The following is a 27,500-nucleotide window of genomic DNA, read 5'->3' as shown; positions in this document are numbered from 1 at the left end:
AAAAACTTTAATCATCCCAGAGGGGCAACTGTTTACGTATGGCACGTATAATGTAAAACGCGCCAAAAACACTTTTCTACTGAAAATCAAACCTTGGGAAGTAAAGTATTGTGGCGGGGACAAACTGACGTCCACACGAAGACACGCTCAGGTGTCTGAGGAGGCCCGTTACCGCCACACCTCCCAGAAAACGCCAAAGCCGAGTTTGTCACACGGAAAACAGAAAAAACGGAAAATTTTAAAACTCTGTGCAGAAATCCCGTAAATGAGACCCGAAAGCCTGAATCAGGACTTCCGGATAAGCGAAAAATCTTTGAGAAGGCATGAAATGAACGCGCGTCTGTGCCCGAGTGACTCCGTTATTTACGAACGCCGTTCCTCACACGCGTGTCAGAACCGCCGCAGCCATCAGAAATCTGACCTCTGACAGAAGAGCTGCCCGCAGTTCCTGCAGTGGTGGCGTCGCTCCGTCAGGGAGAAGCGGACCGTGCAGCCGGAGCAGCTGTCCCCCCCCTCGTCTTTCACCCAGTGGTCCGCCGCCGAGCGGCCCGGCTGATCGCTCACGGACCAGCTGAACACTCGGCCACGCCCATCACCCACCAGGATCTTACTGTGGTCTCTGTGGGAGGGGGGCACAGAGAGGCGGGGCTTAGCAGCGGTTGTAATGAAGCAGTTGTAATGAAACTCTCCTCTTCGCTTACTTGGAGATGGCAAGGGAGGTGATCTCAGCCGGGTGGGCGTTGTCCTTGCGATCAAACGCTGTGTGCATGGTGAGTTTGCTGCGGAAGACCAGCTGTCGCTCCCACCGGTATCCTGTAACCACAGATATAAACACGCTGCTGTTAGAGCGGTCCGGAGAGCGCCGGGAGCATCGGCTGTTGGTCACACACCTGCTTTGAGCAGGTGAAACGTCCGTGGCTCCGCGGTGGCCGGAGGAAGAGGCTGAGGCGCGGACGCCTGGCCCGGGTGAGCCGGGTGGGGGGCTGCACCTTTAGTCTGGCCCTCAGAGTAGTTGACAAACACAAAACCGTCCTTCTCATCGATGCTGAGGCTGTCCGACCAGCGGTGGGAGTCATCAGAGCCGCTGTCCATGGACCAGGACGCCCCGGCTCGGGACGACGGACCTGTCGGGGAGAGAGAAGAAACACACTCACAACCCCACCTGGTAACAAACAGAACCACAGAGGATCTGGAGCTGGTACCCCTGGGTCTGTGGACGGTGCTGCCCGGCTGGCTGCCACTGCCGCCCGTCGGGTTGGGCGGCGCTCTGGACTCCTGGTTCAAACTGGACTCGTCTGCATCGGACTCGCTGCTGTCGTCGTCTCCGTTGTGGCTCTCGCCTCCTTCTGAGAAACACCGCTGTTAAATCCTCCGTCAAACGACCAAACCAACGGAGCTGGTCCGACAGAACTCACCGAGCTTCTCATCGCCGCAGCAGTCCGGCACGTCGGGCTCAACCGGCTCTGGAGCGGGGGTTTCTGGGACCTGGAGGAACTCCATTCTCCAGAACTGCAACAGAAAGTTTTACCAGCATGAAACCAGTCCATCTCCAGGCTGGTTCAAGCAGAACGTGCACCAACGGGAGTCTGGTTACCCTGACGACGCCGTCCGAGTGTCCCGTGACGACGACGTTCTGCGTGTCCCACTCGTTCATCTCCGACACGCAGCAGCACAGGATCTGCTGACTGCGACCCGTGAAGGTGTTGGCGCTGGCGATGGGGCTGCCGTTGATGCTCCACATGTGGATGTGGGTTCCTGCGCAGGACACGATGTCGCCCTGCACACACGCACACGCGTTCAGTACAACAACTCCACACCCACCCACCCCCCACACCCTAACCCACCGTCAGCTCGTTGATGCACACAGCAGAGACTGGCGCCCGGTGGCCCCTCAGCTGTGTGACGAAGGAGAGCTTGTTGAGGTCCCAGATGATGCAGGTTCGATCCCGAGAGCCGCTGACCACGATGCGGTATGCCGATGACGCCGTCAGACACGTTACAGCGTCCGTGTGGCCGAGTAAGGCCTAAGACAGGGGAGGGGATTTATTCTCCTGCTGGGCCCGTTTCTGACTTCTGCTGCGTTTACCTGTTTGAGCGTCAGAGACTTGGTCCTCTCCTTGGAGGTCCCCGTCTCCCACACGCAGATGGCGGTGCTGGTGCCGCCGGTGATGACCAGCTTTGGGTTTGGACATATGGCGCAGAGGATCTGACCCCACTCACACAGGCCCTCGTACACCACCAGCGCCTGAAACACAACAGCTTCAGTAAAGCGCAGTTCATCCGCACACCAGCAGGGGGCAACCCTGCAGCGCTGCGGGTTGTGTTGAAACCCACAAACGTCAGAATCAGAACACCGGAGCTGGGAACGGCGTGCTTTACGGGTTGCGGGTTAAAATCCCAGAGGGAGCGGGGGTTCACTGACCTTGTCGGACTCGTAATTGGCCAATCGGCAGCTGAGGTCGGCGTAGCCCCAGGCAAAGGTTCTGCTCCAGCCGGGTGGAACCAGGACTTTGTTTTGCTCCACAGCGAGGATTCCCTTGTCGGTGCAGACGATCTGACCCACGGGCTCCTTCAGCTCTGGACCAAACCAAATACAGAATAATCACAGGAGGGCCAGGTCTGCGCGGACGTTTGGAACGCTTAAAGGAACGTTAGGAAGCGCGTGGGAGTGGGAAAACCTTTAACAGGAGCAAGAGAAGGTCTGAGGTTATCCAGGTGATGGAAGAAGATCTTGTCGCTGCCGGAGCTCGGAGGAATGCTCGTTAACTCCCCGTTGGTCCTGCTGCGCACACGCTTAGGTGGGTGGGGCTTCTTAAACAGCTGAAAGAACACACAGGTAACTAACCAGGTAACGACCTCAGCCTTTACGAGCGACTCCTGCAGGAGCAGAGAGATCTAACCTGCTTGGGGATTTGACCGAAGTTGTTGATGAAGCCGATGGTGGCCGTTTCTTTGAGCGGGTCGTTGATGTTGTAGATGTCCACCTGGCCCTCGTAGAACAGGTGGTGGAAGACGTTCACGGCCTCCACAGCTGGAGGACCCTGCTGCTTGTAGCCAAAGATCAGGTCGATCCATTCGTGGAGGTGGGCGGAGACGTAGTCACACTCCAGCGCCTGCAGACAGGAAGACGTTAAGGCCACGCCAGCACCGGGGCGGCAGCTGTTTGGGCCGGGTCGTTTCTCACGTCTCTGTGGACTCGGATGAACTCCCGCGGGTCGCCTTTGGCCCAGGGTGGCAGGATCACGTCGCCCAGCTTGGTGCCGTTCTGCTTGGCTCCTGGTTCACCAAACAGCAAAAGGCAGAAAGAAATAAGTACGTACCACCAGCTGATTCTGGTGCCGTTTGCGCGGTACCGACCCAGATCAAAGTTGTTGGAGTTCAGCAGGAACTCCGGCAGGTAGAAGAACTCCGGGATCAGCTCCTTAACGTCGGCCATGTTGTGCTTGGAGGCGGACAGCCAAGCTTCTCGCACGCTGTGGAACATTCGGTCTGCCAGGTCAAAATGGCCTCCCTGATGATCACAGACAAGGAGGATGTTAAGATCTAGTCCCAGATGCACACGGGCCGTTTCTCCCGCTGCCCGACCCCGAACCCAACAGTCCCGTTTTTTATCGTGGCCAAAAACTTTTATCTGTTCTCAAAAACCCAAACAGAGGAAACCAAAATCATCCCCCCCGCTGAGCGGGAAAGGGGAGATAGCGTTGGGTTCAGATAAAGATGGCCGCCAGTCAGCACGACTACGGCTCAAACCTGGAGTCTGAGGAAGATCTGCGTGAACGGCTCCATCCGGACCAGATAAGAAGCGACGATCATGGCGGACGAGTAGTGGGTCCCGTAGTGGTACGCCGGGGTTTCACCTGGTGGAGCACAAACCTGTCTGATGACCATCTAAAGCCTTGTGGACGTAAACCAACACCCCCGTCCTGCGGCTCACCGTTGGGGTCCTCCCAGTCCTTGTACCGCTTCTTGTACTGCGTCAGCCGGTCGTCGGTCTGAGCGCCCATCGGCTTGGAGAGGTTGCGGAACGTTTTGGGATTGTTCAGGTCAAGTTCCTGAATGCCAAAAGCACGACATTAATGGATGATTTCGGCGGCAGTTACAACGGCTCGCGGCTGAAAAAGCAGCAGGAGTTTTCATTCAAAACGACAAAATCACCTCCGAGTCGAAGTCCGCCAGGATCCAGGGGAAGACGGGATACTGCATCAGATCGTTGTAGGAGCGCCCGGCCAGCGTGTTCAGATGCATCAGGTACTGGAAGTTGCTGATCTCTCCTCTCTGGAACACAAACACCTGTTACAGGAGTGCCGACGTTACCATGGCAGCAGCAGAAGAGGAGACCCGGCTCTGACCTCCCATCTCTGAGTCACGGACTTCTCACCGACCAGCGTGCTGAGCAGACCCGACCTGCAGACCCCACCAACACAGAAAACGCTTCAGTAACTCTCTCGTGTTTATTCATGTGTTCATTCTTAGACAACACCGTTAACGGTGGCAGGAAGCTTTAACATCACTCAAATCTGTCAGTACCCTTGTTCCACGCTGGTGTTGGGCCTCTGACCCGAAACCGACTCGGAGCTGTCGGCCAGCGACGGGACGACGGCTAAAAACCTGCCCATAAAAAAACAGGTTAGGACGTCCGCCTCCTGCACTTCACCACTTCACATCAGCAGCTGCACCTTTGGTAGACTTTGTTGCGAACGCCTTTCTGAAAGGCCAACAGGTAGTTCCTCCCATCTGCAGAGAAAACCTCCACCGCCATCGGCTGAGGAGAGATCACATGTGAACTTTGACCCCTCTAAGAGTGAAAACACTTCCTGTGACGGTGCTGCGTTCTGACCTGCAGCAGGTAGCGTCTCTTATGGACCTCCTTGATGTCCTCATAGGCGAAGATGCTGCAGGTCCTCTTCAGCTGGCTCTGGCCCTGTCGCGCTCCTCTGGGGATGATGGCCTCGTGCAAACTGGATGGAAACCAGAGTTTGTGCATCTTCACTCAGACAGAAGTCACGCTTCATCTAAAACACTTCCAGGTGAAGTTTAACGGTTGAACGGCTGGCTGTGAGAGAAAAGGCCAGACGGGTAAAAACGCAGCTTCGGATGCTGCAGAAACGACCGTCTGCTTCTAAATCGCCGTTAGCGTTGTTAGCTCAACATTAGCCTGCTTCACCCGATGTTAGAGCAAAACAAAAACCTTCTGCGGCTTCTTAGGGCTACAAGAATAACTTCTGGGTCGCTCCTGTTTACTGGCTTTGGTTCTGTAGACAACTGTGGGCTTTGTGCCTGTCGGTGTTGAATTAAAAATAACAACAACCAACCACCTGCTGCTCCAGTTGCCTAACAGGATGAATATGTAATGTGTACTCCACCTGCAGCATGACATCATCCCAGCAGCAGAGGGATGATGTCATCTTCCACGACTTTAAGCGTCTGTGATCATGAGCGGCGTGGACCTACTTGGGCGGCAGCGTGTCGATGTCCCTGATCTCCCTGGACAGGGTCATGGTGTAACCGTCGATGACGTAGAAGTGCTCCTTCCCGAACAGCAGCAGGCCCTCGCTGGTGTCCAGACCCTGCACCCTGGCACAGCGGTACATGTGCTGGATCTGAAGGAGGGGAGGGGTGCAGAACCGCCGATTAAAGACCCAGAATGCCCCACTGGAGTCATAAAGGTCTGCTCCTGCCTGACCTTTTCTCCCTCCTCCAGGAGGCGCAGCAGAGACGTGTTGTCAGTCCTCTGCTCCTCCTCGGGACCTCCCGACTCCAGCAGCTGCTCCTGAAGCTGCTCCTGACTGTCCTCATCTGCACCGTCGGCCGTGGACCGAGACCTCTTCAGAGGAGCTTTCACCAGACCTGGAGACGACAGAAACCCGTCAGAGGCCAGTCAGAGCAGCTGTCAGACGCCGCCCGACACCGCCTCTACCTTTGACCCTAGCAATGGTGTCTTCTCCATGCTCGGGCTCCTGCTGAGTGGTTTCTCCCTCCGTGCTGTGCTCCACGGAGTGCTGGTACATTCCCGGGTTTCCGGACAACAGGCGCATGTAGTATTCCTTACTGTCGTAGCTGACGGCCCGGCGGTAGCGCAGAGGTCTCTGCAGGAGGGGACAGGTTCATGAGAAGGTCTGCATGCGTGACCAGCTTACGGTGATCTTTTAAAACAAGTAACAGTTTAACGGCTGAAACTGTGCAGCAGCAAATGACGTTTCCACCCGTGATCAGATTTAAGGTGAAAACGATACCGGAGGGGAAATCATCGTTAGAAGCAACACACGGACACAGAGAGCTGGTTTCACTCAGACCCAAATGACCTCATCCAGCAGCACCAGGGTTCAAACACACTCGCTCGACTCAAACAGTCCGTGAGGCAGACACCTTGTCTACTTTTAAAACTAGACTTAAAACATTTTATTTGATAGGGCGTGTGGTTAAAATCTGATGTTAGCCTAGATCTGGACAAGTGGGGGAGTAGAGGGAGGTGGAGTGTACAGTCGGTAAAGACGGCTCTCCCTTGCCCTGCCTCCATCTAAAAAGGCTAGGTTATCCTGAGTTATCTCTGTAGTTATGCTGCTATAGGCTTAGACTGCTGGAGGATACACTGACCACTTTCTTCAACAATCTGCTCTTTAACTGTATTATTTCCTGCTATTTCAGCTGTTAACTTTATTTTGTCTCTAAGTGTTTTTCTCCCCAGAAGAAGCTACTACAGGTGCTGGCCAGTAAATTAGAATATCATCAAAAGGTTGAAAATATTTCAGTAATTCCATTCAAAACGTGAAACTTGTACATTATATTCATGCAATGCACACAGACCAATGTATTTCCAATGTTTATTACGTTTAATTTTGATATTTATAGGTGACAACCAATGAAAACATCAAATATGGTATCTCAGAAAATTAGAATATTCTAAAGGCCAATGAAAAAATGTTTGTTTCTCTAATGTTGGCCAACTGAAAAGAATGAACATGAAAAGAATGTGCATGTATAGCACTCAATACTTAGTCGGGGCTCCTTTTGCCTCAATAACTGCAGTAATGCGGCGTGGCATGGACTCGATCAGTCTGTGGCACTGCTCAGGTGTTATGAGAGCCCAGGTTGCTCTGATAGTCGTCTTCAGCTCCTCTGCATTGTTGGGTCTAGCGTATTGCATCCTCCGCTTCACAATACCCCATAGATTTTCTATGGGGTTAAGGTCAGGCGAGTTTGCTGGCCCATCAAGGACAGGGATACCATGGTCCTTGAACCAGGTGCTGGTGGTTTTGGCACTGTGTGCAGGTGCCAAGTCCTGTTGAAAGGTGAAGTCTGCATCCCCATAAAGTTGGTCAGCAGCAGGAAGCATGAAGTGCTCTAAAACTTCCTGGTAGACGGCTGCATTGACCCTGGACCTCAGGAAACAGAGTGGGCCAACACCGGCAGATGACATGGCACCCCACACCATCACTGACGGTGGAAACTTTACACTGGACCTCATGCAACGTGGATTCTGTGCTTCTCCGCTCTTCCTCCAGACTCTGGGTCCTTGATTTCCAAAGGAAATGCAGAACTTGCTTTCATCAGAAAACATAACTTTGGACCACTCAGCATCAGTCCAGTCCTTTTTGTCCTTGGCCCAGGCGAGACGCTTCTTGCGCTGTTTCATGTTCAAGAGTGGCTTGACACACGGAATGCGACACCTGAATCCCATGTCTTTCATGAGTCTCCTCGTGGTGGTTCTTGAAGCGCTGACTCCAGCTGCAGTCCACTCTTTGTGGATCTCCCCCACATTTTTGAATGGGTTTGTCGTCACAATTCTCTGCAGGGTGCGGTTATCCCTAGAGCTTGTACACTTTTTTCTACCACATTTTTTCCGTCCCTTCGCCTGTCTGTTAATGTGCTTGGACACAGAGCTCTGCGAACAGCCAGCTTCTTTAGCAATCACCTTTTGTGTCTTGCCCTCCTTGTGCAAGGTGTCAATGATTGTCTTTTGGACAGCTGTTAAGTCAGAAGTCTTCCCCATGATTGTGGTGCCTTCAAAACAAGACTGAGGGACCTTTTAAAGGCCTTTGCAGGTGTTTTGAGTAAATCAGCTGATTAGAGTGGCAGCAGGTGTCTTCTATATTCAGCCTTTTCAGAATATTCTAATTTTTTGAGATACCAAATTTGGAGTTTTCATTAGTTGTCACTTATGAATATCAAAATTAAACGTAATAAACATCGGAAATACATTGGTCTGTGTGCATTGCATGAATATAATGTACAAGTTTCACGTTTTGAATGGAATTACTGAAATATTTTCAACCTTTTGATGATATTCTAATTTACTGGCCAGCACCTGTATGATGTTCTGCTGAGCTGTGGTGGCCTCATGGAGGGGACCATCGGCTGGCACACTGCTGCTAACCACTTAAACATTCTCCCTCTCCTGATAATGACTTTTTACTCTCTTTGACATTGGATGTGCTACTACTAGTTTACCCGTTTAATTATAGATTCACTAGGATAAATACAATAAAGTTGTGTGTGTGTGTGTGTGCGTGCGTGCGTGTGTGCGTGCGTGCGTGTGTGTGTGTGTGTGTGTGTGTGTGTGTGTGTGTGTGTGTCTGCTCTGTCTTCTCCATCCACAGTGAGTCGTGGTGGATGGCTGCTTATACTGAGCCAGGATCCTCTGGAGGTTTCTTCCTGTTAAAAGGGAGTTTTCCTCTCCACTGTCGCTGCATGCTTGCTGAGTATGAGGATTGCTGTAAAGACTCTGACACTAGTCAGTGACTCGATGCAACCTGCTGGGTTCCTCATATAGGAAACTTGTTACTGATTGGCTTAATGACCTGACCTGTATTGTTTACGGTGTGAAGGTCCGTGAGATGACTCCGGCCCTGATTTGGCGCTTTAGAAATAAACTTCAACTGAATTGAAACACACCCCTGTATGAATGCCTCCATCTTTCCCTGAATCCACTCCTTAGGGGGAAAACTCCAACCATCTCGACCACCATTAATCCAGACGTGAGCCCACATGTCTGCTTTTCAGAAAACCGACCTGCACTGAGTTGGTGTTGATCTCCGCTTCTGGGACGTACGGGTAGTGGAGGTAGAACATGTCATTGCGGACCATCTTCTTCCTCATGCGGCAGGGCCCCTCTGTCATCTCCAGTGTGAACTTGTCCAGGTGGGAGCCGATGGGGGGGCCCCAGAGGCCTCGCTCACGCAGCAGCTCGTACTCGATGGCCGCCCACTCCTCGGTGACGTACTTGAGGACGTTCTGCTGTCGCTGTGAGTTGTTAACGATATTAGTTAGAGATGAAGGCATCACAGAGCTACAGGTGCACCCGGACTACTACCTCCTGATATTCTTTATGCTGCAGCGTCACCAGGTCCCGGACCACGGCTATGTGAGTGAACATCCACTGGAAGGTCTCCTGCGGCTCAGAAAAACACTCATCAGTAAGCAACAGTCCTTCCCGAGTCGTACCTGCTGGTGTGTCGCTCACCTGTGCCGTCGGGCTGTTCTTGTTCAGGCTGTTCTCCTTCTTGTTGCGGCGGACACCGGTCAGCTTGGAGAGGCCGAAGCCGCTGCTGACTCTGGACAGTTTGGACTGGGCGGCCGGAGCCACAGCCTCACCACGGCTAATGCACTTCTTCTCGTGGGCTGGACCCAAGAAAACAAACAAACAAACATCGGAACACAGAATCTGAACTTCCGGATCAGATCAAAACACCGAATCTGGATCTGTGCAGTGTTTGGACTCCTCTCTCTTCTACAACTCAGACAAAAACGGGAACTAAACACATTAAGGTGAGGTCATCCAGGATACCGGAAACGCGCCCAAGCTTCCAACAGCGGCTGGACTTCTGCAGAGTTTAGGAGGTCATTTGTAGAAATCACAGACGTTTTTGCTGCCGTGAATAAAAGTGCTGCTCAGGAGAACTTCAGTTACCCAGATGGTTCTGCCAGCTCTTCAGAGCAGGCTCCTCCAGAGCGGGACGGGCCGTGCCGATGTCCACGTGTCCTCTGTCATTGCAGGGCAGAGACACTTTGAAGATGTCCTCCAGCATCTGACGCTTGCTGTGCATCAGCTCCGTCCACACGCGGTTGACGGCCTTCATCAGCAGCTGGCGTCCTGCATCATCAGACCAGAGTCAGCCTGCTTCACTCAACACCTGCTGCTGCTTTCAGAGGTTAGCAGAAAAACGCTGACGTCCATCTTTAGTTTGTTATCTCTGACAATAAAACCAACAGATGACCGGACCGCAGGACGAGCAGGCTCACCCTCGCTGACGTCGTGGCTGTGTGTGGAGTCGCTTTCGTTCTCCGCTGACATCATGACATGCCAGGTTGTCATCCGGGCCTCCGCCTCCAGACCAAAGCCGTCCACACTGCTGCGCACACAAACACAAACCACGCATCAGCGCGTCTGGCGTCTGGCGGGGGGTCGGGAGAGACAAGAGCGGGAGTTTAGGAATGTCAGGAGCTAGGGAAGCAGGAGATCATAGAGCCACGGGGGTCAAAGGTCATGCCCGACAGAGTCTGAGAGACAACGTCACCTGGCCGGGGGAGGTCGGAGGAGGGGGAGGGAGGGAGGGAGGGAGTGAGGGGGTGAGTGAGTGAGTGGGTGGGTGAGAGGGTGGGTGAGTGAGTGAGTGAGTGAGTGAATGGGTGGGTGGGTGGATGGGTGAGTGAGCGAGCGAGCGGGTGAGTGGGTGGGCGGGTGAGCGAGTGAGTGGTTAAGTGAGAGTGAATGGGTGGGAGAGTGAGAGGGTGGGTGGGAGAGTGAATGAGTGAGTGAGTGAGTGGGTGAGGGAGGGAGGGAGTGGGTGGGGGGGCGGGCGAGCGAGCGAGTGAGCGGGCGAGTGAGTGAATGAGTGAGTGGGTGGGCGAGCGGGTGGGTGGGTGAGTGAGTGAGCGAGCGAGTGGGTGGAGGGTGGGTGGGTGAGTGAGTGAGGGAGTGGGTGGGTGAGTGAGTGGTTGAGAGGGGGAGTGAGTGAGTGGGTGAGTGGGTGGGTGAGACGGTGGGTGAGTGAGTGAGTGAGTGGGGGGGCGAGTGAGTGAGTGAGTGGGTGGGTGAGTGAGTGGGTGGGTGAGTGAGTGAGTGGGTGAGTGAGTGGGTGGGTGAGTGAGTGGGTGGGTGAGTGAGTGGGTGAGTGAGTGGGTGGGTGAGTGAGTGGGTGGGTGAGTGAGCGGGTGAGTGGGTGAGTGGGTGGGTGAGACGGTGGGTGGGTGAATGAGTGAGTGGGTGGGGGGGCGAGTGAGTGAGTGGGTGAATGAGTGGGTGGGTGAGTGAGTGGGTGGGTGAGTGAGTGGGTGAGTGAGTGGGTGGGTGAGTGAGTGGGTGGGTGAGTGAGCGGGTGAGTGGGTGAGTGGGTGGGTGAGACGGTGGGTGGGTGAATGAGTGAGTGGGTGGGGGGGCGAGTGAGTGAGTGAGTGGGTGGGTGAGTGAGTGGGTGGGTGAGTGAGTGGGTGAATGAGTGGGTGGGTGAGTAAGTGGGTGGGTGAGTGAGTGGGTGAGTGGGTGGGTGAGTGAGTGGGTGGGTAGGTGAGTGAGTGAGTGAGTGGGTGGGTGAGTGGGTGGGTGAGTGAGTGGGTGGGTGGGTGGGGGGTGGGTGAGTGAGTGGGTGGGTGGGTGGGGGGTGAGTGAGTGAGTGGGTGGGTGAGTGAGTGAGTGAGTGGGTGGGTGAGTGAGTGGGTGGGTGAGTGAGTGAGTGGGTGGGTGAGTGAGTGAGTGGGTGGGTGAGTGAGTGGGTGGGTGAGTGAGTGAGTGGGTGGGTGAGTGAGTGGGTGGGTGGGGGGTGAGTGAATGGGTGGGAGAGTGAGAGGGTGGGTGGGAGAGTGAATGAGTGAGTGAGTGGGTGAGGGAGGGAGGGAGGTGGTTGGGGCGCAGGCGAGCGAGCGAGTGAGTGAATGAGTGAGTGGGTGGGCGAGCGGGCGGGTGGGTGAGTGAGTGAGCGAGCGAGTGGGTGGAGGGTGGGTGGGTGAGTGAGTGAGGGAGTGGGTGGGTGAGTGAGTGGTTGAGAGGGGGAGTGAGTGAGTGGGTGGGTGAGACGGTGGGTGGGTGAATGAGTGAGTGGGTGGGGGGGCGAGTGAGTGAGTGAGTGGGTGGGTGAGTGAGTGGGTGGGTGAGTGAGTGGGTGGGTGAGTGGGTGGGTGAGTGAGTGGGTGAGTGAGTGGGTGAGTGAGTGAGTGGGTGGGTGAGTGGGTGGGTGGGTGAGTGAGTGGGTGGGTAGGTGAGTGAGTGAGTGAGTGGGTGGGTGAGTGAGTGGGTGGGTGGGTGAGTGAGTGGGTGGGTGGGGGGTGAGTGAGTGAGTGGGTGGGTGAGTGGGTGAGTGAGTGGGTGGGTGAGTGAGTGGGTGGGTGAGTGAGTGGGTGGGTGAGTGAGTGGGTGGGTGGGTGAGTGAGTGGGTGGGTGGGGGGTGAGTGAGTGGGTGGGTGAGTGAGTGGGTGAGTGAGTGGGTGGGTGAGTGAGTGGGTGGGTGAGTGAGTGGGTGGGTGGGTGAGTGAGTGGGTGAGTGAGTGGGTGGGTGAGTGAGTGGGTGGGTGGGTGAGTGAGTGGGTGGGTGAGTGAGTGAGTGGGTGGGTGGGTGAGTGAGTGGGTGAGTGGGTGGGTGGGTGGGTGAGTGAGTGGGTGGGTGGGTGAGTGAGTGGGTGGGTGAGTGAGTGGGTGGGTGAGTGAGTGGGTGGGTGGGTGAGTGAGTGGGTGGGTGAGTGGGTGGGTGGGTGAGTGAGTGGGTGGGTGAGTGAGTGGGTGGGTGGGTGAGTGAGTGGGTGAGTGGGTGGGTGGGTGGGGGGTGAGTGAGTGAGTGGGTGGGTGAGTGGGTGAGTGAGTGGGTGGGTGAGTGAGTGGGTGGGTGAGTGAGTGGGTGGGTGAGTGAGTGGGTGGGTGGGTGAGTGAGTGGGTGGGTGAGTGAGTGGGTGGGTGAGTGAGTGGGTGGGTGGGTGAGTGAGTGGGTGGGTGAGTGAGTGGGTGGGTGGGGGGTGAGTGAGTGAGTGGGTGAGTAAAGAAAACCAAGTTAGTTTTGTTTAAATGAATCTTCAAATAAAATAAGATGTGATGTTTTTCTTTAGACAGAACTTGTTTTTGTTTACGGTCCCTCAGACTTGCTCACCGCTCTCCTTCAGGTTGTGTTCAACCTGCTGGTGCATTCTTACCAGACTAAATAAAAGCCGTGTCCCAGAAGCAGAACTCCTACCTCCCGCTGTGCAGGCAGATGAAGCAGTGCGCCAGACAGGCCACAAAGTCCTGGTCGTGGTTTCCCGGCCCGAGCACCAGGTTGCGGTTGACTGTGAGGACCCGCAGGGCGTCCAGCAGGGCCACCTGCTGAGCCACCGTCTTGTGGGGTCGACAGAGCTGGTAGAGCACCGTCCGGTTCAGACAGTGGTAGATGGTGTCGAGGGAAAGGCCCTGGGAACGTCGCTTAGACTGCAGCAGCAGGGAACATGTCGGTCAGAGTGTGAAAAGGCGGCTCAGGTTCAGCAGAACGGAGATTCATATCAGTAAGCAGGTCCGAACACATTCATCGTTTGTGAATGCAGCTTTGTTTGATTTCTGAGCAGAACAAAGCCAGAGTTATGAGAATGAAACAAGGCAGAAACCGGATCAGAGACCGGACTTAAACCTAGAACAGACGTGGAGCTTTAACGCTGCCTGACTCTACAGATACGAGCGAGTCTTGGTGAGTAGGAACGTCATTTGCCCAGTCAGGTCTAAGTCTGGTCCCAGATGGCTCTGGGGTGTCTAACGATGAAGCTTCAGCTGATTTATTATGGTGCCTCTGGAGCTCAGATCCACGGCTAGGCTCTTACCTGCCCGATCAGCTGCACTATGAAGTCCACCACCAGCTTGGAGTCCTTGTTGAACATTCCCTGCCACAGCTTGTCCACCACCCGCTGGCTGAAGTAGAAGACGTTGTTGACCAGGATCTGGTAACTTCCTCCGGTGCTGAGAGGAAGAGAGGCGTCTTCGCCTGTAGGAGGACGACCGCGGGACAACGCCGTCAGACACAGATATTCTAATGCAGACAGGTGTGCTGGTTCGATCCTGCTCACAGACAAACGGCGAGCTAACAGAAAGGTTATTTGTCAGATATGTGAGTTTGTGGGTTTCATGCATGAGCGGGTTCCACTGTAACCTCTGAGACTAAGTGGGAATGTGCCGGGTATGAGATGGATCTGACCCAGAAGGACGTCTGCAGCCAGAAGATGCTCCATCACGCTGTCCAGGATGCTGGACTGAAACTCCTTCTGCTGAGTTCTGGTGGAGCGCTCGGGGGACGCCTGCAGAATAAAACATCAGACATCAGCAACAAGCAGCTTCCTCTCTAAAGGGAACCGTGGATGGACGTCTGCACCTCCAGCAGCAGGTCAATGATGGGTGTCTGCTTGGTGGCTGGAGTCACGCACATGTTGTCCATGATCAACACCCTCATGAAGTCAAAGACGTATTTTTTGGCCGGGTGGTTGGTCAGCGAGGTCTTGGAGCCCACGTTGCAGTACTCAGACTGGCTGCGATTCATCCCGGAGTCTCCAGCAAAGGCCTTGAACTCTTCAGTCGGAGAACCCGCTTCGTCGTCCAGATCGGTCACCTAAACGGGACGGCAGAACGCGATTGGTGTTAGCGTGGGATCAGGGGTCTGAAGGAGAAAATCCTATACGTCACTCATATTTACCATCTCAGAGTACGGACGGATGTTGAAGGGGAAGACGGCGGCTGCCAGGGCGCACAGGAACTCTGGGCTGTGCCACATGGGCGCTAGGTCGGGCACGTTGTGGTACAGGTACCTAAAGAACTGCATGAGGGTGACGGGGTACTCCCGGAGCCAGGACCCTTCCTCCTCAGACTGCCACGGCTGGAAGACACACACGGGACACCGAACGTTCATCTGAGACCTCAGCAGCAGCTCGGACGAAGGAAGGCGTCCCAGGAGGATGGAAGAGCTCAAAACAACCCGGGAGAAGGTTTCCTCCGGAACGTTACTCCTAAATGTCCACGATTCCTACGGCTTTCATCAAGTTAAACCCAACACTTTGTTTTGTTATTTCACAGCCCGACCGGCTTCTTTTTTAAATCCTGCCAACACACTCGGTGGAGAACAGGAGCAGAGCCGGTTGAGCTTTCACAGAAAGGGTAGCTATGGTAACGTAAAACACGCTGGGCTGGGCACCAGCAGGTGTTTACTACTACTTTAACCATGCCTGGTTTTTGATGCCGGTACCTTAAAGGCCCCCAAAGTACTGCAGCTACGGTGGCCCACTTGAGCTTCCCACCTCTCTAGCCTGACCCACACAAAGATCCTAACTCCTCTACCCGTTAAAACAGCATTTTAAATACGACTCTTTATCAGCCTACCAGCCCTGAAGGAGGCAAGCTAGTTCTGCTAGACCAGGGGTCGGCAACCTGTTCCCATCAAAGAGCCATTATTACCCGTTTCCCACAGTAAAGAAAAGACCGGGAGCCACAGCAGCCGCGGCGTTGTGGGCGGGGCCTAACCTCAGACAGCAGAGAGCTGCTCACAGCAGGTGACAGCAGCCGGTACCGGTCGCTCGTGTACGCCAAAGTTATCTTTCATAAGACGATAATCAATAAAACGATTTATATAAAGTGGATTCAGAAGTTGTAGCCCGTCTCTGCCGACAATATTTTGATATTTTTCACCCTGTTGGTGGTTTTACTGAGCAGGTTCCACTTTTGTCATACGTTTCTTTTTAAAACATGTTTAGACTGTTCAGAATACAAATCCAGGCTCTGTCACGTTTGATTGTTGTAATTAAACTTTGTAGGTGGGGAAGGTCAGAAAAGGATCCGATCATTTTGTTTTTCCCTCATTTACAGCGACGGAGATAACGGCGCAGTGCGCCTGGCTCTGGTGGTAATCAAGTTAAATTATATCTCTTTGCAACAATTTTCACAAGAAAACAAAACAGTTAACAGCAGGGCTTGTGTTGTGTTGACCGGATAGTTCCCGTATTTGACCGTTTATTTTGACAGAGAAAGAATAGAAAGAATTACCCCGACGCATGCAGACGAACTGACATTTTATTCGTTTCGCGCAGATGTCGCTAAATCACTCAAGAAAAGATTCCCATCTGAACATCTGAGCTGGACACTGCTCAGCGCAGCTCACTGTCAGCGCGTACTACATAAGGTCCACAGCGAGCTGAAGATGTAGAGAGGGGCTTGGAGCGCGTCGCAGAACCAGAGCGCATGCAGGAAGATTCCTCCGACTGAAGCGAGACTTGTCACTTAGAAAATGTTCCCTGATTATGAAACTTTGGCTGAATAGTGCTTGTTCCTGTCTCCAATGGGGCGACACATCCATGAGCCGTCTGAGGAGAAGCCCAGGATCTCACATCTTCAGCTCAGAAAGCGTCTATGATCACGTAAAAGCGTGACCCATCAACCCGGTCTCACAGTCAGACCAGGCTGGACCTGTTCAGGTTTACGCAGACAATCTTTACATTTAGAATTGGCATACAGATGTAAAATTAATGCAGTAAAATATAAAGCATTTTATTTAAATATCCATTCATTATTTTACAAGCACAGAGAGCCGCATCAGATGGATGGAAGAGCCGCGGGTTGCCGACCCCCGTGCTAGACCTTGAAGTTGTCACAAGGGGGAGGGGTGGCGTCAGCTGGGAGGGCAGGTGTTGTGAGAAATTGTGTTCCTCTGAAATATTCTGTCCCCCCGTGTCGGGAAGTCGTACTTCAGGTTATCTTCACAACATCTGTGATCGACTTTTATGGGAAAATCATGCAATGTAATAAAGTCGTGCTTGAGCTGTTTTTCTGTCTATATGTCCTCCTAAACACAATAAAAAAGGTTCAGTGAAAACATTCCTGTTCGCGTTTTACAAGCTTATTTATCGTTTTTAAAAGTTATGTAAAAGGATGTCGTCTCGCTCGGTTCTTAGAGGTTGTTTGGTCCTCATAATGGACAATACGTTAGGAAATATTTGCTCTCGACTGCCTAAGAGAAACAGAATATTTTAGGGGAACATAATTTCCTACAACACCCGTTTCACGTGGATGAGAGCAGCTTTGTAAACAAGCTAGCTAACAGCTAACGGACGTGGAAAAAGAAAGAAAACAGCGCCGTGGCTGGTGAAGGAGGGTTGGCGAGCCGGGGACACGGTGTGCATGCTGTGTGTGTGTAAACACGGATTACCAGCTGAAGGGGACCCACGTCCAAAGGCGTGGAGAGCTACATCGCCGTTAGTAAAATGTTTATCAAGTTAACAACGCTGATTTAGCCACTGGTTAGCGGACGAGCACTGGAGCGCGTTGGGAGAGACGGCAGGCTGCGGGAAGAGAGGAGACTTGTGTTAAAAGACTTTGGAACGGACACGTTGGGACCGGATCGGGAGTTCTGGTACGAAGAAAAGACGAATGAGCAACTTGAGGTGAGTTTGGGCGTCAAATCGGAGGCTGGTGTCCAGCTAATAGCGGGCGGGGACCTTAACATATGCAGCTTCCTTGTGTCGGACATGATGACGAGCTGACACGTTTCATGTGTCTTTTGATTGAATTGTTAATTATTCAAACTAACAAGAGCAGCAACGGTGTATAGGGTTGTCACGGTAACCGGTATAGCGGTAAACCCCGGTAAAAAAGTTGACAATAAAAATAACCGTCCAGTTTTTAAAAAACTATATTATCTCGGTGGGTTTACCGTGGCCGCGGTTTCGGCGCGATGACCCTTACCAGCCACCGTTGCTTCAGCTGAAGTTCCCGCGGCGCGCACACGCACTTTTTAATTTGCAACGGCACCAAAACTTTGAAGCTGAAATAATGGCCGAAGGAGGCGACGGCAGCGCCCAGGACATCCATCAGCCCTCAAAGAAGACTAAATCGGAAGTATGGGCATATTTGGGATTTCTGAAAAATGCTGAGGGACAGTTAATAGAAGACGGCTATCCCGTTTGCAGAACGTGCAGGAAACAAGTGTCTGCAGAAGGCAGCAACACTTCGAATCTAATGGCACATCTGCGTGACCATCACCCACGTCTCCACAGCCAGTGCAAGGTAAGTTAACATTAGCATTTTAGCTGAAATGCATGACGTGAGGACTTTTGGTTGAGGGAGAATGCAACGAGTCACTATATACTGCAGCCGCAGCGTCCTCTGCCAGCATTTAAACCGTGTCACGGACACGCTGTTGCTGGATGAAGCATCTTATTTGTTGATGATGAAGAGAAATATACAATTAGTTCCTTGTCATGGATTTGTTTACTTATTCAATGCCATTTATACTTGAACATTTGGATTTGATTACATAGTGTAGTAGTTATTTTAGTAATTTGTTTAAAGTGGCTATTTATTTTAAATACATATTTTTTTAAGGTTGACTTGTACAGCGCTCAAGTCAAGTGTGGACTGGAGTTTTAGATTTTCATTTTGATAATGAAGAAAACAAGTATATGAGAAAACAAGTGGTGTTTCTTTGATTTGTTTACATATTGTTTATGTTTTGAATGTTTGGATTTGTATAATTTAAACCTGCACTGACTACTGTAACAAGTTCCAGAAAAATAAGCTATTTGTTCCTTTACTTGTGAAAAGTTGCACTTTTGCTAAGGCTTTGTGTTATTTTAGGTTTAATAAACACTGTTAAACCTTTTCAGAACTATTTCAGTTTGTGTAGAACAGGACTATCAATGCTTTCTGAACATATGCAACACCGTTTAAAAAATACCGCGATAATACCGAAAACCGTGATAATTTTGGTCACAATAACCGTGAGGTTAAATTTTCATACCGTGACAACCCTAACGGTGTAGCTATTCTGTTCTACTTCTTAGTTGAATTAGCAGACTCCAGGCTTCCAGGGCCACTGCTGCCCTCTGCTGGTTCTGTCAGGTTACAGTCACAGTCCAAACGGTAACGTGGAGCTCGTATGTCCCTCAACAGCTACTGTATTTTAAGAAGGTGGATGACCATGGAGCCTCGACCACAGATTATGTATTTAACAATGTAAAGTTTCAAGCTGAGAAGAATATTTAGAATTGATGTCGGTGAGAAATATCAGTGAAAAAGGACACGTTTGTGACCTGGAAACAGGATTTATAGTAAACTGGTAAAAATATCACACACTGGGGCTTTAACGATACTTTTGCTGAAATCTGTATTTTTTATTTTAAGAGAGGATAACAAACTTCTTAAAGGTTTAGTTTATATTTATTTATATTATCATTTATTTCAAGCATAAACAGCAAAGCTACAGTGCAAACAGTAAAAGCACAAAATGTGAGTTTATATATAAAACAGCGTCATTAATGCTCGACTTCATGTCAGTAACAGCAGTAATAACCTGCTGAACGGCGTTTATAAAGCTGGTGAACAGCAGCTGAGCTGCTTTCACCAGCCTCCATCCTCAGACTCCTCCAGTGAATTGGGAGGTGATGGACCCGGTTCTTGCAGTCAAGAGACTTTCCATGTTTCAGCGCCAGATGAGGCCCTGCACAGCCAGCTGTTAAGGTAAACTGCTGCTATTCCTGATTTTTGCTGCCCAGATCTTCTCGCTGGTGTCGCATTTAGCTGCTGCTTACTTTGGCAGCATGCCCCCAAACATTTGAGTTTTTCATCGTTTTCATGTGCGAACTGCAGAGAAGTGTTGTTGAAATGAGACGCGTCTCCTCCACTCATACCGTCAGGATCAGTCATGTGACCCGCGGTGGCACATTGGGACATTTTAACACTTTATTTCCGATATCCGCTCCGGTACCCAGCCCTTGGCGTCAGTCAGCCTTTCTCAGGGTCTGCTGAGATCTTCAGCGTTCCTCCTCTGCTGGCGGTCTGTTTGGTTTACCGTTTCGTATCACTGCTGCAGCGCGAGATAACGGTGTGTCTGTGTTTCAGTTCAATGAGGAAACCAGTTTGACAATTAAAAGTTTTAATTCTTCAAATTAAACTAATGATTTTGAAATTGACAAACAGGAACATTGGCAACTTGTGGGACAATCTTTAACAGTTGATATGATCAAATAGACCTTGTGGTGAATTTATGAAGATTGAGAATGTTGTGATATGAATGCGTGGTTGAGTCTGATTTTGCTTCAGGAAGAACAGGTGTCTGAGTGAAGTGATGGTTTGGATAAACTTAGGTCTTATCAGAGAACTGCATCAAACGCTAAACACCGTGCTCTGTCTCACCGAACTCTTGTGGACCCTCTTTCGGATCCGGGCCGTGGAGGATGTTGTGGTTCATCCAGATGACACCGGCGGCTGACAGGGGAGACGTAGGTGTCGAACGGAACCGGTCCAGAGTTGCCCTCAGTACACGTGGATGGTAGAGCGTTTTGTCGATGCGCTTTCTTAAGTTAATTCACTCAGAAATCAAAAGACTCGGTAATGAGTCTGCGTTAGAAGTTGCGATTCAGCTATTCTGTCTGGCTTGTTTGGGGTACTTTGGCCCGAAGCTGCGCTGCGTTCTCATTTATTGGTTCCGCCACTCTTGATTTATGCTACGTTACTTAATAAAAATGATTGTGGCTAATAAACGAAACTTTAGAGGACAAATACAGTACGGAGAACTTAGAAACAGAACAAATTTTAAGACCCAGGAGTCAAAATTCAAGACTTTTGAAGGTATGATTTCCAAATTCCTAAATTCAATGCTTGTAAGACATTTTAAGACCCCGTGGGAACCCTGAATGTTGTCAGAATGAAGTAAATGTGGACAGCTACGTGTTTTTTGTCTCTTCCACAGACGTTTAAACTGTGCTGATGTGCCTGAAGGCTCTCACCAGGTTGAGCATGCTGCGCAGCATGGCCAGCAGCAGGAAGGCCGCCTCGGTGCACACGCTGTGGATGGAGCCCACCAGCGTTCCGCTGGAGGCCGGCAGTCCAAAGATGAAGGTCCAGATTGAATCCAGGTCAAACTGAACATGGGAGACTTTAGTTAGACCTGATTTCTCAGACTTTTGAAGTGCAGAAGCCAGAAGAAAGAATGTTTACTGACATGTACCTGCAGGCTGTCCGGCAGCTCGGTGACGGGCTGCTGCAGGAACAGCGCCATCAGCAGGAAGTACAGCTCAGGCACGTTGGTGTGTTTGGGCAGCAGCGTCTGCAGAACAGGGAATCCTGGGAAATGACAGGCGTCCCTGTTGATCTCTCTGAGTGTGGAGCGCCCCCCAGCACAGCGGCCCACATTGAATCCTGCAGAAGAGGAAACAATCGATTAGAGATAAAAACGATGATGTCACTACTAACACCCTCTGAGGCAGCTACGAGGAGCTTCCACACCTGGTTTGGGTTTAGCAGAAACAACTAGAGTAATGATCTGAGGCAGACACTCCACACCTGCACCAAACTACGGGTTGTTTCACACCTCCTGATTCCGTAAGGCCGCCAGCCGGACTTCTAAAGCTGCAGGCTGGTGACGCCACTTTGACCGGAGGTGCAGCTAGAACACACTTTAAGCTAAAGCTGCGAGGAGGATCTACGGGCGGGACAGAAACCGAGGACAAACCCTTGGCTGTGCGGCGCACAAGCTGTGCAGCTTTCTGTTTACTGAACGATGGCCAGCTCCGGCGGGAGGCGTTTCCAGAGAGTGGCGAGGCGTCTGCTGAGTCGTTTGACATCACAGATCAGAGCATAATACCAAAAACGGCTGTACCCCAGGGCCAGGAGGTGCGCGGCTCTCACCCAGAACTGTGCCGATCTTATTGGTCAGGACGGAGTCGGTGTGGTCCAGCCAGCCCCCGCCACACAGACCCTCTCTGAAGCGGTTCAGGATGGACTGGTTGGACAGCAGCACCACCAGGATCCGCAGAGCCACAGTCACCGTGCTGGAGTGGAGGTGTTCTTCCATAAACATCAGCAGCCAATCAAAGCCCAGCGTTCGCACGAGCTCCTCGCACACCCTGCAGATGGAGAGACGGCCGACGTGCGAGTTTCATCGTGGCTGAGGGTTGCTTTTGTGTCAAACGTGTGAAGAAAAGCACTTTAAAGGGTTTAAACCGCAGCGGCGTCTTACTGGACGTTAACGGAGCTCTTCTCTTTGCTGGTGAAGAGCAGCTTCAGCAGGTTGTCCAGCAGCCGGTTTCTCAGCAGGATCAGGCTGGCTGACAGCAGGCCGCCAAAGTCTTCCTCGTTACCTGGAGACAGATCCAAGTTTCAGGAAAGCTGAAGCAGTCGGGTCCACAACCAGAAGGCGATGATTGTCACCTCCATCGATCTTCTCCTCGTTGCTGATTTCCATGACGACAAACTTCTCACAGACTGCAAACGTGGGCAGAGTGGAGGAGATGAACTGGCCGAACCTGGGAAGATAAAAGACGTCAGTTCCTTTTTTCACGTCGAAACAACCATTTTGATGCCTGGCGGGCGGATTCGGGAAGCTTACCTGAGCAGGTCGTATGGGCTCGGGAAGCCCTGCAGCAGCAGGCTGAGCACGTTACTGATGGCGGCCACGGTGGGCTGCGACAGCGACGCGTCCCTGAGCGTCAGCAGCAGCTTCGGGATCAGCTGAAACTCCCTCAGCAGTTTGCAGTTTTTGGCCGCTTCGCTGTTTTCAAACAGGAAACTCAAGAGTCAGTCTTTTCTCCTCCGTGTTTGGCACCAAACTGTCGACACTCACCTGGATTCTGTCAAAAGTTCGCTGAAATGCTCAAAGAGGGACAGGTGGAGCTCGTAGGGAGCGTGGAGCCAGACCTGAGGAGCAGAAAGACCCAAGCATCAACTCTGGCTCTTCAGTCAGGACCAGAGCACTACAACCGGGCTGCGTCAGAGCTTTCACCTCAAAGTCACACAGCAGATCCTGGAATGCCGTGGAGTTGGGAATGATGGAGGTCTCGTGTCCGCTGTCCACCGTTCCCACCAGAGAGAAGGTGAGGTGGAGGATGTGACTGTTGAGCAGCGAGCGCTTCTTCTTCAGCAACATGGCTAACAGCTGCACAGAAGAGCACACTCATGTTCAGCAGCTGGGTCGGGCGGGATTTTCCTCTTCAGCCTAAACTAAACGTCTGGTTGGACTCAGGAATGCTTCGGGGAATCACCTGGTAGCCTTTGATGCGCTCCATCTCTTTGCTGGCCAAAGGGTTGCTTTTCACAACACACACCAGAGCTTTGACAGCTGCGTACAGCCCTTCTACATCCGACGCCATGGCAACCAGCCCCAAGATGGCCGCAGCCCCTCCGACGTACTGCAAGTTGGTGGCTACGGGTTTGGGCACGAAGGTACGAACACCTGAGGGAGCGGGAAAAGTTTACATCGGAGATCAATTCAGCTACTGGATGCAGGACCATCTTCCCAGATTTACCCAAGTATCCGATGACCGCCGCTCCGATGGTCCGCGCCGGCCCGTTCAGGTGTCCGGCCGCGTTGTGAATCAGCTTCACCGGAGTGGCGTTTTCATGGGACGACACGGCGAGCTGAGGGAAGAAGGAAGAGCTCATCTGTTCCTGAGAAGTCTCTTTTCTGTGCAGTTATTTGTGATGCTTTGTCCACCTTTAGGTTTTAACAGCTGCAGAAACGTTTGAGCGACGAAAAGAAGAACGGATCCGAGCGATTCGGTGAAGCTCTAAACGTTTAACGAAACGAGGCGTCGGGACTCTTTCAGACAAAACCGTCCAGCCACCGCTGGCGTTTAAGCTTCACCACGTCTCCACCGTTTCTCTTCCTGTGAGCTGCAGCGGGTCCAGGACAAGCAGGGAGAGCTGCAGCAGACACGAAGTGAGGAAACGGGAGGGGGAGGAGCCTCAGCACGTGGTGCTCTAAGCAGGTGGAGCACCACGTTTGAGATCGTTTTCTTTTAAGAGCACAGATGTCCTCAGACTCTCAGCTGCATCCACCAGACATGATGTCATCACTGAGAGGAGGAGTCGGGCTCGGCATTCACTCACACGACGCTCCGCGTCACACAGGTGGGATTAATCTGCACACCTGAGCAGCTGTGGCTCTCACCTGCTTGGCGATGGCTTTGCTGTCCAGCTTGTTGTAGACTTTCCTGATTTTCGCCACGGTGAGCGTGGAGACGGAGAGCGCGCAGAGACTGAACGACACTTTCTCTTCTGGTACCAACGCCACCGGCGTGGCAGGTGCAACCTCCGTCTTTGCATCTTTACCTGAGGAACACAAGTTAGGAGAGATGACGAGGATAACAGGAGGTTAGGTTCGGGTTAGGAGCACTCACAGGGAGGGTAGACAGCCTGGAAGCTGCCCACATAGTTTGTTCCCAGTTCATAGATGGCCGCCACACTGGTGGCAGATAAGACCTCCTCCAGGAAGTGGCTGGGTCCCAGACGCCACACCAGGCTGGAGAGCTGCCGCTGGGCAGGAGGCGTTCCCACATAACCGTAGACGGTGCTCACCACGGGGGGGTTGGTGGATCCAGAGCCACCCGGAGTGCTGTGGACGTAGTGAAGCTGGGGAAGATAAAAAAAAACATCAGTTTTTGGGCTTTTCACGCCTCCTTTTATGCTTATTCAGGCCATTTTCATGAGACGCTCATTTAAACTGTCGCTGTTTGGGTCTGAACCACCGACAGGATACGGGACCCATAAAATATCACTTGAGAGCACGAGGTTTGGGAACAGACGAGAGAAAAACTCATGTTGCTCATGAAGCCAAACAAAAAACCAAAACAAGCAGAAGTTCATCGTTTGATGCAGACAGAGCAGTTGGATTTCTGTCCCCAGCAGGAAATGAAACCGTTGTTGTCAGTGTTCCTGGGAGGGGGGTGAGAGAGAGTGAGAGAGATACAGAGCGGGGGGGAGAGAGACAGAAAGAGAGGGAGAACGAGCGAGCGAGCTGTGACTTGTGGTTTGCTGCCAGATCTCCGGGGACTCTAAAGTCACCACAACACGTAAGGATCCAGCTTAAACACAATCCCTACAGATTATTACTCTAATTACTAATAAGGAGTGTGTTTTCTGCAAAGCGCCTAAATTACACATCATTAATATATAATATAAGACAATTTACTGCCTAATTATTCATTTAATGATTCTCTTTTATTGATGGAAGGAAAAAAAAAACATTTAAAATGTTTTAACTAGAAAGAAATTTATAAAAATTTGAATGTGTACAAAAATCTTTTAAGTTTCATCCCCTACAATCATTCCCAACAGATTTTCCAGCTTCCGATCCTTTGGGAAAAGTTTCTTCATGTTTTATTTTTAAATCTGAATTATGATTTCTAAACGATTTTAATGAGGGTCCGTCGGATCGTCGGACCTCGGATTCAGGAGGAGCAACGTGGTTCTGGTCCTGAACACTGGACCAGCTCTATACCCATAGGGGGATCCTGGAGGGTGCTCGGGAGTTCACCCAACCAGTCTACATGTGTTTTGTGGATTTGGAGAAGGCGTTTGACCGCGTCCCTCGGGGGGCCCTGTGGGGGGTACTCTGGGAGTATGGGGCACCAGGCCCTCTGATACGGGCTGCTAGGTTCCTGTATGACCGGTGTCAGAGCTTGGTCCGCATTGCCGGCAGTAAGTCGGGCTCGTTCCCAGTGAGAGTTGGACTCCGCCAAGGCTGCCCTTTGTCACCGAATCTGTTCATAACCTTTATGGACAGGATTTCTAGGCGCAGCTAAGGTGTGGAGGACATCCGCTTTGGTGGCCTGAGGATCGGGTCTCTGCTTTTTGCAGATGATGTGGTCCTGTTGGCTTCATCAGAACGTGATCTTCAGCTTTCACTGGAGCGGTTCGCAGCCGAGTGTGAAGCAGCTGGGATGAGAATCAGCTCCTCTAAATCTGAGACCATGGTCTTGAGTCAGAAAAGGGTAGAATGCCTTCTCCGTGTCAGGGATGAGGTCCTGCCCCAAGTGGAGGACTTTAAGTATCTCGGGGTCTTGTTCACGAGTGAGGGAACGCTGGAGCGTGAGATCGATAGGCGGATTGGTGCTGCAGTGATGCGAGCGTTGTACCGGTCTGTCGTGGTGAAGAGAGAGCTGAAGTTTATTTGTAAAGCCCTTCCTACCCCAGTCACGCGGGCCCAAGGTGCTGAACATGATGTAAAAACAACTAAAACACAATCGGTTATATAGTAAAACACAGAAATAAAACAAAGAGTTAAACAACAACGATGATTAAAACATTAATAATTAGATCTAAGACACAGCTTCAGCCTAGCTTTAAAGGTGGACCGCCTTGTTTCTAGTGGCGGTTGGTTCCAAAGCCGAGGTCCAGAACTGAAAAGGCCAGATCGCCTATGGACTTACGCTTTGGCCGCGGTTCCACTAGGAGGTCACTCTGACCCGAACGTAGCCATCTGGGAGAGTCAGCAGCAAGGCTAAATATGGTGGGTAATTCCTGTCAGAAGCAAAGACCAGGATTTGGAGGCGGGTACAACATCTCACTGGTAACCAGTCCAAAGCAGCAAGAGGAGTGGCATGGTCTCACTTCCGTGCTCCAAATGAAACCCAGCAACAGCATTCTGGACCAGCTGCAGTCGCGTCAGTAAGAGGGCTGACGAGAGCGGAGTCAGAAGGCGAAGCTCTGGATTTACCGGTCGATCTACGTTCCTACCCTCACCTATGGTCATGAGCTTTGGGTAGTGAGCGAAAAAATGAGATAACGGATACTAGCGGCCGAAATGAGTTTTCTCTGCAGCGTGGCCGGGCTCTCCCTTACAGATAGGGTGAGAAGCTCGGTCATCCGGGAGGGGCTCGGAGTAGACCCGCTGCTCCTCCACATCGAGAGGAGCCAGCTGAGGTGGCTCGGGCATCTGGTCAGGATGCCTCCTGGACGCCTCCCTGGTGAGGTTTTCCGGGCACGTGCAATCAGGAGGAGACCTAAAGGTAGACCCAGGACACGCTGGAGGGACTACATCTCTTGGCTCGCCAGGGAACGCCTTGGGATTCCCTCGGATGAGCTGGCCCAAGTGGCTGGGGAGAGGGAAGTCTGGGCCTTCCTACTGCCCCTGCGACCCGACTCCGGATGGATGGATGATTTTTAAATACAAAAATCACATTTTCTTATGATTTTTAATTAAAATCCACTTCATTCAATATTTTATATCTTTTTCATCGTCCTCAGAGATAAAATGTTAAATCCCTTCAGATTAAGAAAGAAAACCCTTGAGCACATTTAATCTGTGCTGCCTCCATCCTCTCCTCCAGACAGACGACAGCATCCACGTGGATTTCTATGGAACTGTACCTTAACGGTGCTGATGAGCTGCCCGTCCAGGTACAGCGTGGCCATGCTGTTTTTAAGCATGCCTTTGCTCATGACCAACACCAGGTGGTGCCACTGGCCCTCGGCGATCAGCTCCCCACAGCGGAAACGCGAGCAGCAGGGCAGGATCTCATAGAAGGAGGCTTCTTCACTCGACTCGTCCGCTGCTTGATGGAAGGAGGCGAAGACGCACACAAAGTTACAGGACTGGAGTACACAAACATTCCCGCTGCGCACATTTCAGAACCGGTTCTTACAGTAGGTCTGCAGCAGCTCCTCCTTGGTGGAGACGGTCAGACAGCGGTCTTTGGCTGACAGCACCACAGCCAGGCAGACGTAGTGCTGCTCTGAGGAGGTGGCCCGCCGGACCAGGGTTAGCAGCCGCACCGGGTGGGCCTGCGACGCATCGCTGAAG

General features: G+C 52.0%; 1 protein-coding gene across 9 annotated transcripts in view; it reads right to left on the bottom strand.

The window, feature by feature from the left end:
- Positions 1 to 27,500, bottom strand: part of wdfy3 (WD repeat and FYVE domain containing 3) — an 80,901-nt gene that overhangs the window by 650 nt on the left and 52,751 nt on the right. For 4 of the 9 annotated variants that reach the window (XM_054730395.2, XM_054730396.2, XM_054730390.2 and 1 more), the window contains 47 exons: positions 27,343 to 27,500; positions 27,068 to 27,252; positions 24,097 to 24,328; positions 23,868 to 24,028; positions 23,224 to 23,335; positions 22,960 to 23,150; positions 22,701 to 22,853; positions 22,542 to 22,615; positions 22,308 to 22,469; positions 22,130 to 22,224; positions 21,939 to 22,059; positions 21,608 to 21,825; positions 20,922 to 21,118; positions 20,707 to 20,841; positions 14,631 to 14,810; positions 14,313 to 14,546; positions 14,139 to 14,238; positions 13,768 to 13,928; positions 13,155 to 13,384; positions 10,240 to 10,349; positions 9,908 to 10,090; positions 9,461 to 9,618; positions 9,311 to 9,388; positions 9,010 to 9,240; positions 5,918 to 6,086; positions 5,684 to 5,847; positions 5,452 to 5,600; positions 4,838 to 4,958; positions 4,677 to 4,762; positions 4,528 to 4,608; positions 4,350 to 4,404; positions 4,156 to 4,275; positions 3,935 to 4,052; positions 3,751 to 3,857; positions 3,358 to 3,511; positions 3,185 to 3,276; positions 2,901 to 3,113; positions 2,679 to 2,820; positions 2,423 to 2,577; positions 2,087 to 2,245; positions 1,845 to 2,024; positions 1,595 to 1,777; positions 1,416 to 1,509; positions 1,203 to 1,346; positions 891 to 1,124; positions 702 to 813; positions 422 to 619 (listed from right to left, as the gene is read on the bottom strand). The exon at positions 27,343 to 27,500 is cut by the window's right edge and continues 61 nt beyond it. In XM_054730395.2, the coding sequence (XP_054586370.1) occupies positions 422 to 619; positions 702 to 813; positions 891 to 1,124; positions 1,203 to 1,346; positions 1,416 to 1,509; positions 1,595 to 1,777; positions 1,845 to 2,024; positions 2,087 to 2,245; positions 2,423 to 2,577; positions 2,679 to 2,820; positions 2,901 to 3,113; positions 3,185 to 3,276; positions 3,358 to 3,511; positions 3,751 to 3,857; positions 3,935 to 4,052; positions 4,156 to 4,275; positions 4,350 to 4,404; positions 4,528 to 4,608; positions 4,677 to 4,762; positions 4,838 to 4,958; positions 5,452 to 5,600; positions 5,684 to 5,847; positions 5,918 to 6,086; positions 9,010 to 9,240; positions 9,311 to 9,388; positions 9,461 to 9,618; positions 9,908 to 10,090; positions 10,240 to 10,349; positions 13,155 to 13,384; positions 13,768 to 13,928; positions 14,139 to 14,238; positions 14,313 to 14,546; positions 14,631 to 14,810; positions 20,707 to 20,841; positions 20,922 to 21,118; positions 21,608 to 21,825; positions 21,939 to 22,059; positions 22,130 to 22,224; positions 22,308 to 22,469; positions 22,542 to 22,615; positions 22,701 to 22,853; positions 22,960 to 23,150; positions 23,224 to 23,335; positions 23,868 to 24,028; positions 24,097 to 24,328; positions 27,068 to 27,252; positions 27,343 to 27,500 (7,089 nt within the window). The remainder of the gene's footprint in view (positions 1 to 421; positions 620 to 701; positions 814 to 890; positions 1,125 to 1,202; positions 1,347 to 1,415; positions 1,510 to 1,594; positions 1,778 to 1,844; positions 2,025 to 2,086; positions 2,246 to 2,422; positions 2,578 to 2,678; positions 2,821 to 2,900; positions 3,114 to 3,184; positions 3,277 to 3,357; positions 3,512 to 3,750; positions 3,858 to 3,934; positions 4,053 to 4,155; positions 4,276 to 4,349; positions 4,405 to 4,527; positions 4,609 to 4,676; positions 4,763 to 4,837; positions 4,959 to 5,451; positions 5,601 to 5,683; positions 5,848 to 5,917; positions 6,087 to 9,009; positions 9,241 to 9,310; positions 9,389 to 9,460; positions 9,619 to 9,907; positions 10,091 to 10,239; positions 10,350 to 13,154; positions 13,385 to 13,767; positions 13,929 to 14,138; positions 14,239 to 14,312; positions 14,547 to 14,630; positions 14,811 to 20,706; positions 20,842 to 20,921; positions 21,119 to 21,607; positions 21,826 to 21,938; positions 22,060 to 22,129; positions 22,225 to 22,307; positions 22,470 to 22,541; positions 22,616 to 22,700; positions 22,854 to 22,959; positions 23,151 to 23,223; positions 23,336 to 23,867; positions 24,029 to 24,096; positions 24,329 to 27,067; positions 27,253 to 27,342) is intronic. The other 5 variants (XM_054730393.2, XM_054730392.2, XM_054730394.2 and 2 more) reach the window with 5 other exon arrangements.

Source organism: Nothobranchius furzeri, chromosome 10 (genome assembly GCF_043380555.1).
Source record: "Nothobranchius furzeri strain GRZ-AD chromosome 10, NfurGRZ-RIMD1, whole genome shotgun sequence".
Lineage (NCBI taxonomy): Eukaryota > Metazoa > Chordata > Actinopteri > Cyprinodontiformes > Nothobranchiidae > Nothobranchius > Nothobranchius furzeri.
Note: the sequence above shows the minus strand (reverse complement) of the source record. Positions and strands in the feature narration are given on the sequence as shown.